General features: G+C 39.5%; 1 protein-coding gene across 11 annotated transcripts in view; it reads left to right on the plus strand.

Annotated features, from left to right (window-relative positions):
- The window catches only part of TTC13 (tetratricopeptide repeat domain 13), an 87,579-nt gene that overhangs the window by 1,444 nt on the left and 69,518 nt on the right, over positions 1-16,617 (plus strand). For all 11 annotated transcript variants that reach the window (XR_013345675.1, XR_013345678.1, XR_013345679.1 and 8 more), the window contains exons 2-3: positions 5,414-5,508; positions 15,765-15,840. Coding sequence is in view for 5 of the 11 variants with exons in the window: in XM_077813380.1 (XP_077669506.1) it covers positions 5,414-5,508; positions 15,765-15,840 (171 nt within the window). In the remaining 6 variants the exon portion in view is untranslated. The remainder of the gene's footprint in view (positions 1-5,413; positions 5,509-15,764; positions 15,841-16,617) is intronic.

The raw sequence follows: 16,617 nt of genomic DNA on the forward strand, positions 1-16,617 counted from the left end.
ACCAAATCATGACTTTGTCTGTTGCAATAAGCTTACACGAAGAAAAAAGTTTTCAGTTTTCAGAAGGCCGACAAAGTGCGAGTCCTCTTGCCTGATGTTGTTGGTTCTAATCCAAAATGAATGAAAAGAAAGCTGGCAGGTTTGCAGTGTGCAAATACAGAGCCTGTGCAAGCCTGAATTGTGTATTTGGTGGTATGGAGACTTGCCAGCTCCTTATTCTTTAGTGTGTTGAATAGGATTCAGTTTAAAAAAAAAGTTGTCTTGCTGGTAAAGTTAATAATTGTTTCACTGGTTCTGTTTGTTTTGTTTGTTAATAAAGAATCTGCTTAATTTAGACCCTAATTTTGCAAAGGTTTAAGCATGTGCATAACATTACTCCCATGAGAAGCCATCAGTGGGACTAAAGTTCTGCATACACTTAAGTTTTTGTAGGACATTCAATATAACATTTGATCATAAGCGTCTATTTGTTCATCCTTTCTGACTTAGATATAATGCACATCACTTACAGGCAATACATGTAAACAAAACCAAATGAATATAGCAATATGAAAAATAGAAAAAACAAAATCCAATGTAATAGAGAAACTGCCAGATTTATTTATGTAACTCTAGCTTGTGACTTCCATAGTTTCCAGTGTTGTTGTTTTGTGATGTGTGTACTGGTATATCCTGTTAAGGTTGTTTAGAGAAGTTTAAAACAAGTTTAGCAAAGACTTGTGAAATAAATATTTTTGTCCGTATGTGTAAATATATATATTTGGATATGCTCTTAAGACTGCTGCCCTTTAAATTGTTTATGTAAAGCATCCACCTTATAGCAAATGGAAACGATTAGATGTTTGTATTACTGTAGCATCTAGGACCCTTAGTCAGGGACCACATCCCCATTTTGCTAGGTGCTGTAAAAACACAGTACAAAATTGGTCCCTGCTTCGAAGAGTATAAAACACAAAATTCTTAGCACTGTTTGTTTGTTCTATGTAGCCTGCAGGCGAGGCAGGTCGGTACTTTTGTATGTTTACAGGTTGCATCCTAATAAATATAAGGTCGCTTATCAGTAGCTTGCTGTTTCTTATGTTTATAATGAAATAGGTACTTATATGACAGGCTGAGTTAGAATTCTCCAATGGAGAGATGTTTGGAAGACAAAAATTTCGATGTACTGATTGGGATACAGCTTGTATGAAAGATGCTGTGCAAAATAAAACATGTAAAATGGTAGTTCATGATTAGTTGAACTAATAATATCAGGTACATTAACATTAAGTTGAAAGTTTTTCTTCCTTATGACTGCATTCATCATACAGCGACTCCTTATTGATTTAACTATGAAACAATATCCATGCTAGTTTTAAAACCAGTGGCACATCAATCCATTCTCAGCTGTTTAGAAATCTTTCAGTTGTGGTTAAATGAATCAATAATTGAAAAAACTGCCCTTTTGGCTGAGAGGATCTGGTTGTCTCAAACTTCCCTACTGCTGTCATGCTCTCAGTCAGTTCCTGTCTATATTGTAGATCCAGGATGGCTTCTCCTCTGGTTGGATTCTCTACTTCATGGTTCGTAAAGTTGTCTTCTTAGTAACCAAGGAAACAATTTGATGCAAGTTTGACTGTATTTATTAACCTATAGATGTATGGGTAGTGAAATTCCTCTGTGAGTACAGTAATGTTAGAGTTTTGAGAATCTTGTAAATTGGTCCAGGATTTTTTTTTAAATGTCCTCTCTATCCTGTGGTTTGTAACAGATAGTCCATTCTATTTTTTCCCCTTGTATCCTAGGGGTTCTCAAACTGGGGGTCACAAGGTTATTATATGGTGTGGTCACGAGCTTTCAGCCTCCACCCCGAACCCCGCTTTGCATCCAGCATTTATAATGGTGTTAAATATATAAAAAAGTATTTTTAATTTATAAAGGGGGCCTCACTCAGAGGCTTGCTATGTGAAAGGGGTCACCAGTACAAAGGTTTGAGAACTACTGTTGTATCCTTACGCAAATAACTTAATCACTAAATGACAAGTAGTTGAATTGTAGCTCGCTGGCATAATAAATACTTCTGATGTAATGGCACGGCACCCCACCCCTCCACCTTGATTCTTTATGCAGATTGGGCATGTTGCAGGAATTACCAGATGAAACCTTATAGCATGCATTAGGGAGAAGGTCACACTAGGTGATCGCTGTAGTCCCTTCTGGTCTTAAAATCTGTGAATCTTGGACTCCTCAAACAGTATAATTCCTGGTTTCAGAGTAACAGCCATGTTAGTCTGTATTCGCAAAAAGAAAAGGAGTACTTGTGGCACCTTAGAGACTAACCAATTTATTTGAGCATAAGCTTTCGTGAGCTACAGCTCACTTCATCGGATGCATACTGTGGAAAGGACAGAAGATCTTTTTATACACACAAAGCATGAAAAAATGGGTGTTTACCACTACAAAAGGTTTTCTCTCCCCCCACCCCACTCTCCTGCTGGTAATAGCTTATCTAAAGTGATCACTCTCCTTACAATGTGTATGATAATCAAGGTGGGCCATTTCCAGCACAAATCCAGGGTTTAACAAGAACTTCTAAGGAGGGGGAGGGAGGGGTTAGGAAAAAACAAGGGGAAATAGGTTACCTTGCATAATGACTTAGCCACTCCCAGTCTCTATTCAAGCCTAAGTTAATTGTATCCAATTTGCAAATGAATTCCAATTCAACAGTCTCTCGCTGGAGTCTGGTTTTGAAGTTTTTTTGTTGCAATATTGCAACTTTCATGTCTAATCGTGTGACCAGAGAGATTGAAGTGTTCTCCGACTGGTTTATGAATGTTATAATTCTTGACATCTGATTTGTGTCCATTTATTCTTTTACGTAGAGACTGTCCAGTTTGACCAATGTACATGGCAGAGGGGCATTGCTGGCACATGATGACATATATCACATTGGTGGATGTGCAGGTGAACGAGCCTCTGATAGTGTGGCTGATGTTATTAGGCCCTGTGATGGTGTCCCCTGAATAGATATGTGGGCACAGTTGGCAACAGGCTTTGTTGCAAGGATAGGTTCCTGGGTTAGTGGTTCTGTTGTGGTTAGTGGTTCTGCTATTACCAGCAGGAGAGTGGGGTGGGCGGAGAGACGTGGTAAACACCCATTTTTGTAGTGGTAAACACCCATTTTTTCATGCTTTGTGTGTATAAAAAGATCTTTTATACTTTCCACAGTATGCATCCAATGAAGTGAGCTGTAGCTCACGAAAGCTTATGCTCAAATAAATTGGTTAGTCTCTAAGGTGCCACAAGTATTCCTTTTCTTTTTTAATATAATTCTTGTTATGAGAATCATCCCTTTTGTGGTTCATTTAGAACTATAACTTCATTTTCTACTTGCAGTGACTAATTTTTAGTTGCTGTTCCAACTTGTATTTTATAAATAGATTGTGTTGCTTTTTGTTCTGTCGATCTTTTTTTTTTTTTTTTTAATTCAGTGTCAGTAAGTGCAAAGAGCAGAGAATTATCTGGTTATACCATTTTTGTTTCCGTTTTATAATACGGACACACAAGTAAGATGTTTCCTACAATAGTAAAGTGGAGGAGCAACAGCTTAACAATTGAATCAAGAAGGCTCGTATAGAGTTTTTTGCATTTCCACTGTTAAATGTTTTTTAAATCATTGCTATTTGCAGTAGATAAGCAAAGGATTAATTTTGCTTCTTGCACATGTGGTAGAAGTCTTTTGCCTTCTTCAATATTTCAAACTGGTTGTCAAGTTTCCTTCCCCACTCTGAACTCTAGGATACAGATGTGGGGACCTGCATGAAAACCTCCTAAGCTTATTTTTACCAACTTAGGTTAAAACTTCCCCAAGGTACAAACTATTTTCCTTTTTCCCTTGGACTTTATTGCTGCCACCACCAAGCGTATAACAGATATATAACCGGGAAAGAGCCCGCTTGGAAACGTCTTTCCCCCTAAAATCCTCCCAAACCCTACACCCCCTTTCCTGGGAAAGGCTTGATAAAAATCCTCACCAATTTGCATAGGTGAACACAGACCCAAACCCTTGGATCTTAAGAACAATGAAAAAGCAATCGGGTTCTTAAAAGAAGAATTTTAATAGAAAAAGTAAAAGAATCACCTCTGTAAAATCAGGATGGTAAATACCTTACAGGGTAATTAGATTCAAAACATAGAGAATCCCTCTAGGCAAAACCATAAGTTACAAAAAGACACAAAAACAGGAATCTACATTCCATTCAGCACAGCTTATTTTCTCAGCCATTTAAAGAAACAGAATCTAACGCATATCTAGCTAGATTACTTACTAAATTCTAAGACTCCATTCCTGTTCTGTTCCCGGAAAAAGCATCACAGAGACAGACAGAGAGAGACTTTGTTTCTCCCTCCCTCCAGCTTTTGAAAGTATCTTGTCTCCTCATTGGTCATTTTGGTCAGGTGCCAGCGAGGTTATCCTAGCTTCTTAACCCTTTACACGTGAACGGGTTTTTCCTCTGGCCAGGAGGGATTTTAAAGGTGTTTACCCTTCCCTTTATATTTATGACACTGGTGAAGAAGATTTTTTATTTCAGAGTTTCTTGTATCTGTAGTCATTAAACTCTGTAATGCCTGAGATTCTATTTTGATTTCTTCAATTAAGCAATGTATTATTTTTTTCTTCCCTTTGCTCTCCCCCACTTCCCCACCCCATTTACATACTCTTTCTGGGTGTATCCCATTTTTGGATTTCTATTCATGTTAGACTTTCTATAGTGCCTTTCACTGTAACATGTTAACTACTGCTTTTTCATGTGTTTGTGTCCCATCCCTTATTTTTACCATTCTTTCTACTTTTGTCTCCTTAATCTTTCTCATCTATCCCTTTCCAGTCTTCACCCCACTCTTTGCTGGCCAGCATGCCAGCCACCTTTCCTCTATCTGAAGGCTGGACGTAGACCCATCCAGTGGTTCTCCCTAGGACCTAAATGTGCTGGCTCAAGGAATGAGGGACCAAATAGTCTCAAACTGACATACACTGTTTTTCCCAATCACTTTCACACTTCTTCCTCCTTATGTTTTTTTTCCCCTTCTCTCCCTCATCTCCTCCTGGTTTTCTTCCCATATAGCTTTTCTGTGCTACTACTCTTGCACACAAATTTTGATCAGCTCCATAGGCAGAAATAGTAGTGAAACTAACTGTATAATAAGGTTCATGTCAGCTATTGCACTTCTTGTCATCACCTCTGGACCAAACATGATGTATGGAACATATCAACAGTCCTACTTTATGGGATTGCCCTGTAGAGGAATTTTTAAAAGGTGGGGTTGGCATTAGGAAACATGGCATTTGCATGATCTTGTACATTTATACCCTGCTTAAGTATAACAGTTCAAGTAGACTATCCAGAGATAATTCAAATATTTGTTTTTGCAGATTCACCACTTTTGCATTTCCATGAGTCAGACTGTGAACTAAGAGGGTCTTCATCCTGTGAATCTCTGCTTTCTCTCAATACTGAAAAAATTCTGGTATGGTGTATACTATTTTATTATGTACAATAAGAATGCCAATTGGTTGTAGATGTGAGAGAAATGGGTTTGTGCATTTATTTGCTAGATGTTGGAATTATTAATAATATTAGAAATTATTAATATTATGGGAGACCATAAGACACTCATTTTACCAAAACCTCCTTTTTTTAAGTCCAAAGGCCAAATGGTATTTTATAGCATTGCTCTAAACGTGCCTAACAGCTTAAAAATAAGCAGTCAGTTTAACCAGTACAATAACAAATTTCAGAGTAGTAGCCGTGTTAGTCTGTATTCGCAAAAGAAAAGGAGTACTTGTGGCACCTTAGAGACAAACCAATTTATTTGAGCATAAGCTTTCGTGAGCTACAGTTCACTTCATCGGTAGCTCACAGAAGCTTATGCTCAAATAAATTGGTTAGTCTCTAAGGTGCCACAAGTACTCCTTTTCTTTTACAATAACGAAGTATTCATAAGCATGTGATCAGTATACTTACTAAATAGGCTTGACCAAGGGAAAACCATCTCATTGTGGTGTGCTCCAACATGATCAGGTAGGGTCTGACAAAGAAACCTCAGATTCATAATGTGACGTGTCATTCCATATTCTTTATGAAAATATGCTTATGATATGAATATGACATAACTGAGCTGTACTCTATGCCAGATGGCTCGTGAGATATCATTAGAAAGGTTATGATATACAAATTAGATAATCACATTCAGTAAACCTGTATCATTTCTGTATCTGAAGTTAGGAATATTGACTATGTATCTGTATTTCTACTATGCTACTTTGGATGATGCCCACTGCTAACACTTCAGGTACAACAATAGAAAAGCCAGTCAGGGCGGATGGCCCATCAGCGAGGACAATGAGCTGTGAAAAGCTTGGCCTTCCTGTGGACACTCCATAGTGCTACTGTACTATAGGGTCAGGTGGTCTTGTCACCTGGTACTAAACATTACCTGGGACTTCTTGTAACTTTCCAGTGTAAGGGAAGGGGGGTCAAGTTTAGGAAACAAAGGATTCTCGCCTTATGTAAATCCTATTTAAGGGTGAGGAGGAAGGCAAACAGGACTCCTCCTCTCCCTGGCCTGTCTGCCCAAGAAGAAAGACTGCAAAAGGGAAGGCAAGGGGGGGAGTCCAGACTGAGACAGAGGTCCAGTCTGAAAAGGAATATAACTGGAACTCTGAACCACAGAAACTTTGCAAGCTGCCTGCAACAATAGCTAGGGTGAGAAATACTATCTGTAACCAATTTCTTTAGTGAAACTAGCTTAATTTGCGTGTTTGATTTCATTTGCTCAGTAATCTGCTTTGTTCTGTTTGTTTTCCCCTTTTACCACTTAAAATCTGCCTTTTATAGTTAATAAAATGTATTTTGTTTATTATTAAACCTAGTTTCTGTAATTTCTAACTGGGGCGGGGTGGGGGGGTGGGGAAGAAGTGTGCACACTTATCTCCACATTGAGGGAAGGGGCGAATTTCATAATAGACCTTTGGTCTGCACTCCAAGGAAGGTGGACATCTGAGTGCAGGGCTGATCTGCAGGTAGGTGTAGCCCTGCCTGTGTATGTTAGAGGAGGTTTTAAGAGCCTGGCTCAGCAAGACAGGTTTAAGGGGACCTATACTGGCAGAACAGGTAGACTCAGTGGTATCTTAGCATATCAGGTGGTTTCCCAAGGGTTCCAACCCATCACACACAACTCTTTTTATACCCTTTAACAAACAAATGATGTCATTGCCAATTATTGACTTCATCTAAAAAACAATTTGAGACAATTCACCCTTCATTCCAGTCTTAATCCAAATAAGATTTTATTCCCAAGGCCTTTCCTCTCCTCCTCCTTGCTGACCAACAGATTTTCCATTGCAGCTGGGTCCACATAGGCTTTACTTTTAAGATAACACTGGTATGTGGGGTGGGAAGGTTTATGTTGGCTCCTTTTAAGACAGATTCCTTTTGTCTTATTTAATACCATGTGAAGTCACACCTGTTGGTCAGAGTCCTCCTTTTTAGAAACTTCCCTGTATCATATTAGGTATTCTTTGAACGAGACATCCTCCCTACTTCATTCCTTCTGGCCTTATAACTCATTATTTTCAAGGCCTTCATTCTACTTGCTAGTCAGGGCCTGTTTTTACAACACGTATATTTTCTTAACCAAACTTAAGCTAATTTAAAATTCTTTAATTTCATATTTATCCTACACTACAAATTAGTTCAGTTTGGCTTTGTAGAGGGAATTTGTACAAATTGTTTTCTTCTATGGCCACCTGCTCTTGGATCAATACATTACACAAGAAGAGTGCTCATGAAAGATTGACAACTTTGGATGCTTAGGACTTCTACCCTTGGAACTAATGCCATCACCAGGCCCGTGCACTCTGCTTATTTGCACTCTGTTAGTATGTCTCAACTCCTTTCAAGAAATGCTGCCTCTGGAAGTGATAGATTAGTGCACATTCTTCATAGTGAATCTTCTACTTCTGAGACTGCCAAAGGTGCCAGGACTCTATCAGTAACTAATTTAAGTTACTACAGAATGGCCACTATGAACTGGTGTTGTAAAAGGAAGAAGTTTTGTATCCCATTACCTGTCTCCGATTCAGTTCAGTCACTGTACATCACATTTTGTTACATCGCAAGTGTCATCATGTACTATAGATGTATACACTAATAAAGGCAGATTATCATTGCATAGAGAATTCTGAAGGGACAGTTTCAAGATAAAAAAAAAATCATAGTGTTTTATAACAATAATGCTGGCTACCCAACTTATTTTATTAAAGATCAGAGTAGTTTAGAGGATATATGATCTCAGTGCTGTATAATGGCCACGACTTTGTATAATCTCTTATTTCTGTAGTATGTCAGTGAGAAAGAGAGTCGTGTGTGTGTTCGCAGGGGAAACTGTTTTAAAAAATAATTGGTCATAGCCTGTGTAAACATGCACTGTGAGAAAACTATCCCAGTTGGAGGCAATCACTTTTGGGGTAATTTAAAAACAAAAAAACCCTAACTCTCCTATGTAGTGCAAATCAGCCATTGCAGTTCTCAGACTTAATTCTTTGTTCTGTCACCACAGCAGTTATTTATTTGGCCATGTCTACCAAATCTCCTGATTGACCTAGTTGTGACATTATTAACATAAACTCTGACCGTATAGATCATTGTTGCAACCAGGGTCCTATGGTTGCGCCATTTCTTATACAGAGGAGGCTAAGTGGGGTGTCTATGGAAAGGTTGTAGTTTGCTTTTATGATTATACTGTCTGTATGTGTGTATCATTTTTGTATTTGAAGTTATGAATATTGGCTATGTATTTGTTTGATTCTAAGTAGTCTCAGTGAAGCATTTGGTCAACTTCTTGAGAAAGGACTATTCTCAGGAAGTGCCCAATCAAGAAATACTTAACTGACAATGGACTTTGGGAGACGCCAATCCACATCTGAGCTTTCCTGGGAACGTTCAAACTAACATGTAAACAATGGTGTCGGCCTGCAAAACGCTGAATCATTCAGACATGTGGCTTGTCCAGGTGGCTACAGACTCCATCTTGTTGCTGTGATTCTGAACAGGAGAACAAAGGGGTTTCTGCCCATAAGAGAGAAAATATAAAAGACCCTGGAAACCCCTCCATTTTATCTTCAGCTGGCTCAAAAGATAGCCTCTCCACCCCAAAGAGATGCCTGAAAGAAACTGGAACAAAGGACAGTAACTACAGGGTGTGAGTGATTGCTGGACCCAGACTAGGAAGGAGTCTAGTCTGTGAAAGAAGCTTATTGGAACATCTCTGAGGGTGAGATTTACCTGCATTTAGTTTCCTACTGTATTAAGCTTAGACTTGCATGTTTTTGTTTTATTTTGCTTGGTAATTTACTTTGTTCTGACTGTTATTACTTGGAACCACTTAAATCCTACCTTTTATACTTCAATCACTTTTTGCTTATTATTGAACCCGGGGTTAGTGACTAATACCTGGGGGAGCAAACAGCTGTGCATATCTCTCTATCTATAGAGGGCAAACAATTTATGAGTTTACCCTGTATAAGCTTTATACAGAATAAAATGGATTTATTTGGGGTTTGGATCCCATTGGGAACTGGGTGTCTGGGTGGTAGAGACAGGAGCACTTCTTAAGCTGTTTTCAGTTAAGTCTGCAACTTATGGGGGACGTGGTTCAGACCTAGATCTGTGTTTGTAGCAAGCTAGGCTCAACAAGACAGGTTACTGAAGTCCCAAGCTGCCAGGGAAAATGGGCTCAGAGGTAGTCTCAGCACATCAGGTGGCAGTCCCAAGGGCATTTCTGTGACCCAACTCATCACACTAGTAATCCCAGGGTGTTCACTCCATACTAATGAAATATACTTACACGTCTATACGTTTCCCTGTAGTTCAAGACCATAAACTTTCTGAAATCTAGAACAAAAAATATTAAAGAAATCAGTGCTGTTCTAACAGTTTCACTTTCCAGGGAACTGGATGGATATTGGATAAAGCACCTTATTTTCCCATATCCCAAGCAAATAAAAACAAGCTAATGATGGAACTAGTCAATAATATTTGAGATTATTAATTTGAGAGACCACCAAGTACTAATTTAACCATAAATTCCTTTAAGTCCAAAGGCCAAATGCTATTTTATACAATTGCTCTCAACATGTCTTACAGCCTAAAAATAAGCAATTATACCTAATATTGTAATATACTAATCACATGCTTATGAATACTTTATGTACAAACAGGCTATACCTAGGGAAAACCAAACTTAAGATAACGCTAATTCTTTAATTTCATACTTATTCTACAACCAATCTCTCTAATCCTGGACCCTGTTAATTTAAACTGCCCAGGAAAATTAAAACGGAAACACCATTCTATTATCACAGCTGGGAATTTTTTTCTGACTTCACTGATACAAACTCTGTATCCCAGCTCGTTGGTGTCATCACCAGCTCCTGTGATTTGCCCCTATTATCAACAGTCGTGCAAGGTCCTTTTGATTGAAATTTATTTTCCACTTGAAATCTTGAGCAGAATGCTAGTTCCAACAACATTTCATGTCAGATGTATGTTTGGTTCCTAGACATATGGTGAAAGGTGCATTATAAAGATGTGCAGTAGGGAGGAAGCAGGTCATGATTATTCATATCTTAATTTTAATAACAGATTTTATAAGATTAATCTACAGATGTGAACTACAAGATCTTGTATGATGGATTTTCTATGAACAAAACCTTTTAGTTCATTCACTAATACCTTTTAATTACCTTTGACACTTAGCCCTGCAAAGTATTCTTTTGTAAATGTACCTTAAACATAGTAGTAGTGAAATCCAAAAATGATTACCAGGAGTTTGGATTTCTAACTGTATCAGGGTGTTTAGTGTAGCTCTAATTTCCTAGTTGAGACAACAACTGAAATATTATTACACTTTATCCTGTTGTTCATTCCAATCTTGTATAACAAAGAAACCATGCCCCTCCCATCATATTTGAGGCATCAGATTCCAGAAACTGAAACAATAATACGGAGACTATATGAGAATTATGGCGTTTTTAATAAGAAATGCCATTGTCAGTGGATAGGGAAATTATAATTAGGATTTATTGCATAGTAATAAAGAAACTGATATTCCTGTCGATAAAATCCCAATTAAATATCAGTCACTATTGATTTGCTTTCTCCCGAAGATTTTTTTTTTTTTTTTAATCAAAGATAACAGGTATGTATTGGCATTTGAATAATGCTAACAGTTTCTGTAAAAGGTTTTTCTTCCAGCCAGTAGTATAGCTTTAGCATGTATTGGGCAGTGGCTTTCTTGTGCAGTTTAGGCAATGTTTGTTCTAGGGTGTGATCATTCCATTAGTAAGGCTAAGATTTAGTCACAGGTATTTTTAGTAAAAGTCATGGACAATTTACAGGCAGTAAACAAACATTCATGGCCCGTGACCTATCCATGACTTTTACTATATAAATATCCCTTATTAAAACTTAGTAGGTCCTGGAGCCCCGAGCACTGCTGCTCTGGGAGCCTCAGGACACTGCCGCTGTGGGGCCTCAGCCACCCCTGCTCCAATGTCCTGAGGACCACTGCTCAGATGCTCCCCAGGGCCGCCCCGGGACAGCTGCTCCGGTGCTTCCCCCAGGCTAGCCATGCGAGCAGCGACAGGTGCAGCTTGCCCCGAGAGTGCCCCCGGGACAGCTGCTCAGACCCTCCTCAGGGTTAGCTGCCTGAGCAGCGGCTGATGCAGCTGGCCCTGGGACAGCCCCCGGGACTGCTGCTCAGACCCTCCTCAGGGCCAGCCACCCAAGCAGTGGCTGAGGCAGCTGGCCCTGGGACAGCCCCCAGAACTGCTGCTCGGACCCTCCTCAAGGCTGCCCCTGGGACCGCTGCTCAGGTGCTCCCTAGGGCCAGCTGCCCTGAGCTGTCTGAGCAGTGGTCGGTGCTGTTGGCGGTACCGCTGCTCGGGGGCTCCCTGGGGCTGCCCCCAGGACCGCTACTCGGGCACTCCCTGGGACCAGCTGTCCCAGGACCGCCTGAGCAGCACCCGGTGCTGCTGGGCCCAGGGCTGCTCCAGCAGCACCTGGTGTGGCTTGCCCCGAGATCAGCCGCACTGGCCATTGCAGCTGCGAAAGTCACAGAGGTTGCGGAATGTCATAGAATCTGTGACTTCCACGACCTGCATGACAGAATTGCAGCCTTATCCATTAGTGCCCATTACTGAGATGCACTATAGAGTGAAACTTTTTAATGTAACAATTTTGTGCTTGTCTTGAAGGGGACAATGGCCTGTGATGGGATGTTAGGTGGGGTGGGATCTGAGTTATCCAGGAAAGAATTTTCTGTACTATCTGGCTGGTGAATCTTGCCCATATGCTCAGGGTTTAGCTGATCGCCATATTTAGGGTCGGGAAGGAATTTTCCTCCAGGGCAGATTTGGAAGAGGCCCTGGAGGTTTTTCACCTTCCTCTGTAGCATGGGGCACGGGTCACTTGCTGGAGGATTCTCTGCTCCTTGAAGTCTCTAAACCACTATTTGAGGACTTCAATAGCTCAGACATAGGTGAGGTTTTTCGCAGGAGTGGGTGGGTGAGATACTGTGGCCTGCGTTGTGCAGGAGGTCGGACTAGATGATCATAATGGTCCCTTCTGACCTTAGTATCTATGAATCTATAAGAACAAGGCTGAACCTTTTGGTGGGGAGGAGAAAAACAGGAATGAAGTTGAAGACATGGGTGAGGGAGGGACATCTAAAGCAAAAGAAGAAAACTGAAGTGAGAGAGGAATAAGGAAGACCAGACCTGTCTTTCGCTTGCTTCTTGACATAACTCACTTTTGGAAAGTCTTTCTCAAATGAGCTGTGTCATAAATATAAAGGGAACCTTTAAATCCCTCCTGGCCAGAGGAAAAACCCTTTCACCTGTAAAGGGTTAAGAAGCTAAGATAACCTCGCTGGCACCTGACCAAAATGACAAATGAGGAGACAAGATACTTTCAAAACTGGAGGGCGGGGGGAAACACAGGGTTCTCTCTGTCTGTGTGATGCTTTTGCCGGGACCAGAGCAGGAATGCAGGTCAGAACTTCTGTAAAAAGTCAATAAGCAATCTAGTTATATATGCGTTAGATTCTGTTTTGTTTAAATGGCTGATAAAATAAGTTGTGCTGAATGGAATGTATACTCCTGTTTTTGTATCTTTTTGTAACTTATGGTTTTGCCTAGAGGGATTCTCTATGTTTTGAATCTGATTACCCTGTAAGGTATTTACCATCCTGATTTTACAGAGGTGATTCTTTTACTTTTTCTTCAATTAAAATTCTTCTTTTAAGAACCTGATTGCTTTTCATTGTTCTTAAGATTCAAGGGTTTGGGTCTGTGTTCACCTATGTAAATTGGTGAGGATTTTTATCAAGCCTTCCCCAGGAAAGGGGGTGTAGTGCTTGGGGGAATTTTGGAGGGGAAGACGTTTCCAAGTGGGCACTTCCCCTGTTGTTATTGTTAGACACTTTGGTGGTGTCAGCGTTTAACCTAAGCTGGTAAGAATAAGCTTAGGGGGTCTTTCATGCAGGTCCCCACATCTGTACCCTAGAGTTCAGAGTGGGGAAGGAACCTTGACAAGCTGTTATATTTAAATTCTTGAATGCATGCAGTCTGTGATACTTCCCTTAGAATAATTTAGATGAGCAGTAATCTAAATATGGGTAGCATTGACTTCAGTAGCAAAAATCTTTCACCCAACTTTGGTTAAATTCATCAGATTTTTTTTTTAATTGTAAGTTTTAAAATTTATTAATGTAAATGTGATTACAAATAAGTAAAACATTAATCTTGTGGTAATGTCCAAAGGCCCCAGTCAGGATCAGACTCCATTGTGCTAGGTGCTGTACAAACATGCAGGACAGACCAAAAGAGTCGAACTGATCAAGAGCTTCAGGATTGCGTTCCCACTGTACAGTGGGATTTGCTTTTGGTACTAAAAATGTTGCCCACGTTTATTTGATTCCTTTAGAATTAATATGCCTTAAATTTCTCTCAGCCAAAGGTTTAGCTTCATTGACTTCAACAAGAAAAATTGGAGACAGTAGTACAAAGTCTTTTTGATTGGTTGTTCAGCTACAGCTACTTCTGTCTACAATTTTGCTCCTATAATCCACTCTAATGCCTTTGGTTGTTTTGTGTGGTGTTTACTGCACTGTATACTTACGTTGTGGCAAAACTTGGCAGATTTATCCTTGAAGTTCTGGCAACTGGCATAATGTGAGCATATCTTGATGCTGGGAAGAGTTGGGACTCCTTGGTGTATACAGTTTTTGTCGGCAGAGAGACCAAGACTTTTATAATAGACATTTAAAGATCGAAAATAGAGTTGGTAACTTTGGAGATCCATCTCTTTTGTTCATTTGATAGCAATTGTCTAGTTCTTTTTGAAAATGTAACCAATTATTACATGACAATGGACGTAATCCATCTCAAAATAAAGGATTCTGATATATCTGCAGCGAGATCCAACTCTGGGTCTATGTTGGAACAGTTCAGTCAGCAGTGTTCTGTCATTTACCATTTCTGTTTTCAAGGTGGCCAGACATGACCCGTTGACTAGACATATGTTGCTCTGAATGGTGTGCGAGGGATATAATATGTACAACTCCTAAATAATGAGGTAGCTGACATATTAATGAAGCTGTATAATAACTTCTATGATCTACATTTGGGGGAAAAAACATGGGACCAGATCCACAGCTGATGTAAATTGACTTAGCTGATTGAACTCAGTTATGCCAGTTTAGTCCAGCAAGGATCTGGTACAGAATCTTTAGATCATTTGGAGCCCTCTTTCTTCTCTACAGCTTTGACAAAAAAGGAACTCAACCACTTAAAAATGTACTTGAATTAAATTAGTAAAGATTACTAGCCCAGACACCACATCCTTCATTTAAACTTGATCCATAAGAGGTATGTTTGCATCATGGTTTGAGAAAAGCATCTTTGTGACCCTAAACTGCAATGGGAGCTCTAGGCAAGACTCAAGGAGTCAGTGGGAGTTCTCTGTATGAATCAAAGGTGTTTATAATTGTTTGGATGTCTCCATGTACACTTCATTTTCATGTTATCATGTTCTGCAGATACATTTTCTGGAAAGAGATTTTTCCAGGCAATTCTGCTTTTGTGGTCCCTACTTTCTCTATAATTCCAGTATATATGCTTTAATTGTAAAGGCATGCAGTAGTGAAGAGATTAACAATGCCAGATTTAAAAAAAAAAATTTAATGAAACTTCTGTCTTTTATTATTGGGTCTATTTTCTTATGTATTTGTTTTATAGTCCTTCACTCTTCTCACTGGACAAAGGGTAAAACTTCCCTCCCACTATGTAATACATTGCTTAGGGACATTTCCATAATTCAAGTTAAAATGGGATGTATACTACAGTAAGAACATTGTTTTATATTTTTTGGTTGTCCTAGGTGTATATTCTTTCATCTGGTATGTTAAGTTGGCTGTAGTATCAGAGGATAGCAGTGACATCTGAAAAGCAGTTTATCCCCTCACGAAAGGTTAGGAATAAATGTTAGTGCCTTTCTTCAGTTTTGTTATATCATGCATTGTGCTTTAATACTAGTAGTTACTTTGATGTCAGATGTTCTTTTAAGGATTTAAGCCTTAAATTGTCCAATGCTAAATTCTGATTTTGTAGGATTTTTTTTTTGCTATTGTCAGCTAAACGTTAAAACCATAATGTTTTACAGAGCCAAGCAAAGTCACTTGCGGAACAAAAACGATTCCCATTTGCCACTGATAATGACAACACAAATGAAGATTTGGGTAAGATAATTATATAATGTTTATTGGGGTGATTCTGGATGCCGCTCACAGGCACAAAGTTTTGATACTGTAAAATTATAGTTGGTAATTCTGATGGATGCTTTAGGATCACTTTTATCACTCCTTGAGCAATAAAATTTCAGCCTTTTGTTTTTAATTATGTGGAAAGAACATCATTTACCTTTTTTTCCCCATAGTACTTCTTTCTACTCTGCACAGTGGGACATTTCACCATTCATTTGGTCATGCAAATGTGAAGAAAATATTTTCCCAAACCCTGTTAAACACTCATGAACTCTTCCTACTCTCTTTCCTGTCATTGCTGATAACTGAAGATTTTCTGGATATTTGAGAGAAGCTTTCTGTCAGGTGAAATTGCTGCTCCATTGAGCTTGGAACTGCTGTTTTTCCTACCTTTTCCAAGTCTGAAAGGGGGGTGGAAGGTTCTTGTGGATTTCTTTCTCTGTGCACTTGTTGGCACACTAGAAGTACACCTGGTGAACTGCTGTGACGTTGCTCTACGGTCTTCTGCTTCTGTGCTGAGAGGCAGGTGTCTTCTAAACAGGTCTCTGAGGGAACCCTGTGCTGCTGAGGGGTTTTTTATTATTTATTTATTTTTTAAAATTGTTTGCCATTTTCTCTCTCTTGCTTCAGCTTGGTCTCTGTCTGGTAGGGGGAAAGTTCTTGGAAGAATTTTGAGGAAGGTTGGAGACTCCCTTATTCTAGCAGTAAATCTTCAGCCCCCTCCAGTGGTTCAGCATTTGCCACATGGGAGCC

Source organism: Eretmochelys imbricata, chromosome 3 (assembly GCF_965152235.1).
Source record: "Eretmochelys imbricata isolate rEreImb1 chromosome 3, rEreImb1.hap1, whole genome shotgun sequence".
NCBI lineage: Eukaryota > Metazoa > Chordata > Testudines > Cheloniidae > Eretmochelys > Eretmochelys imbricata.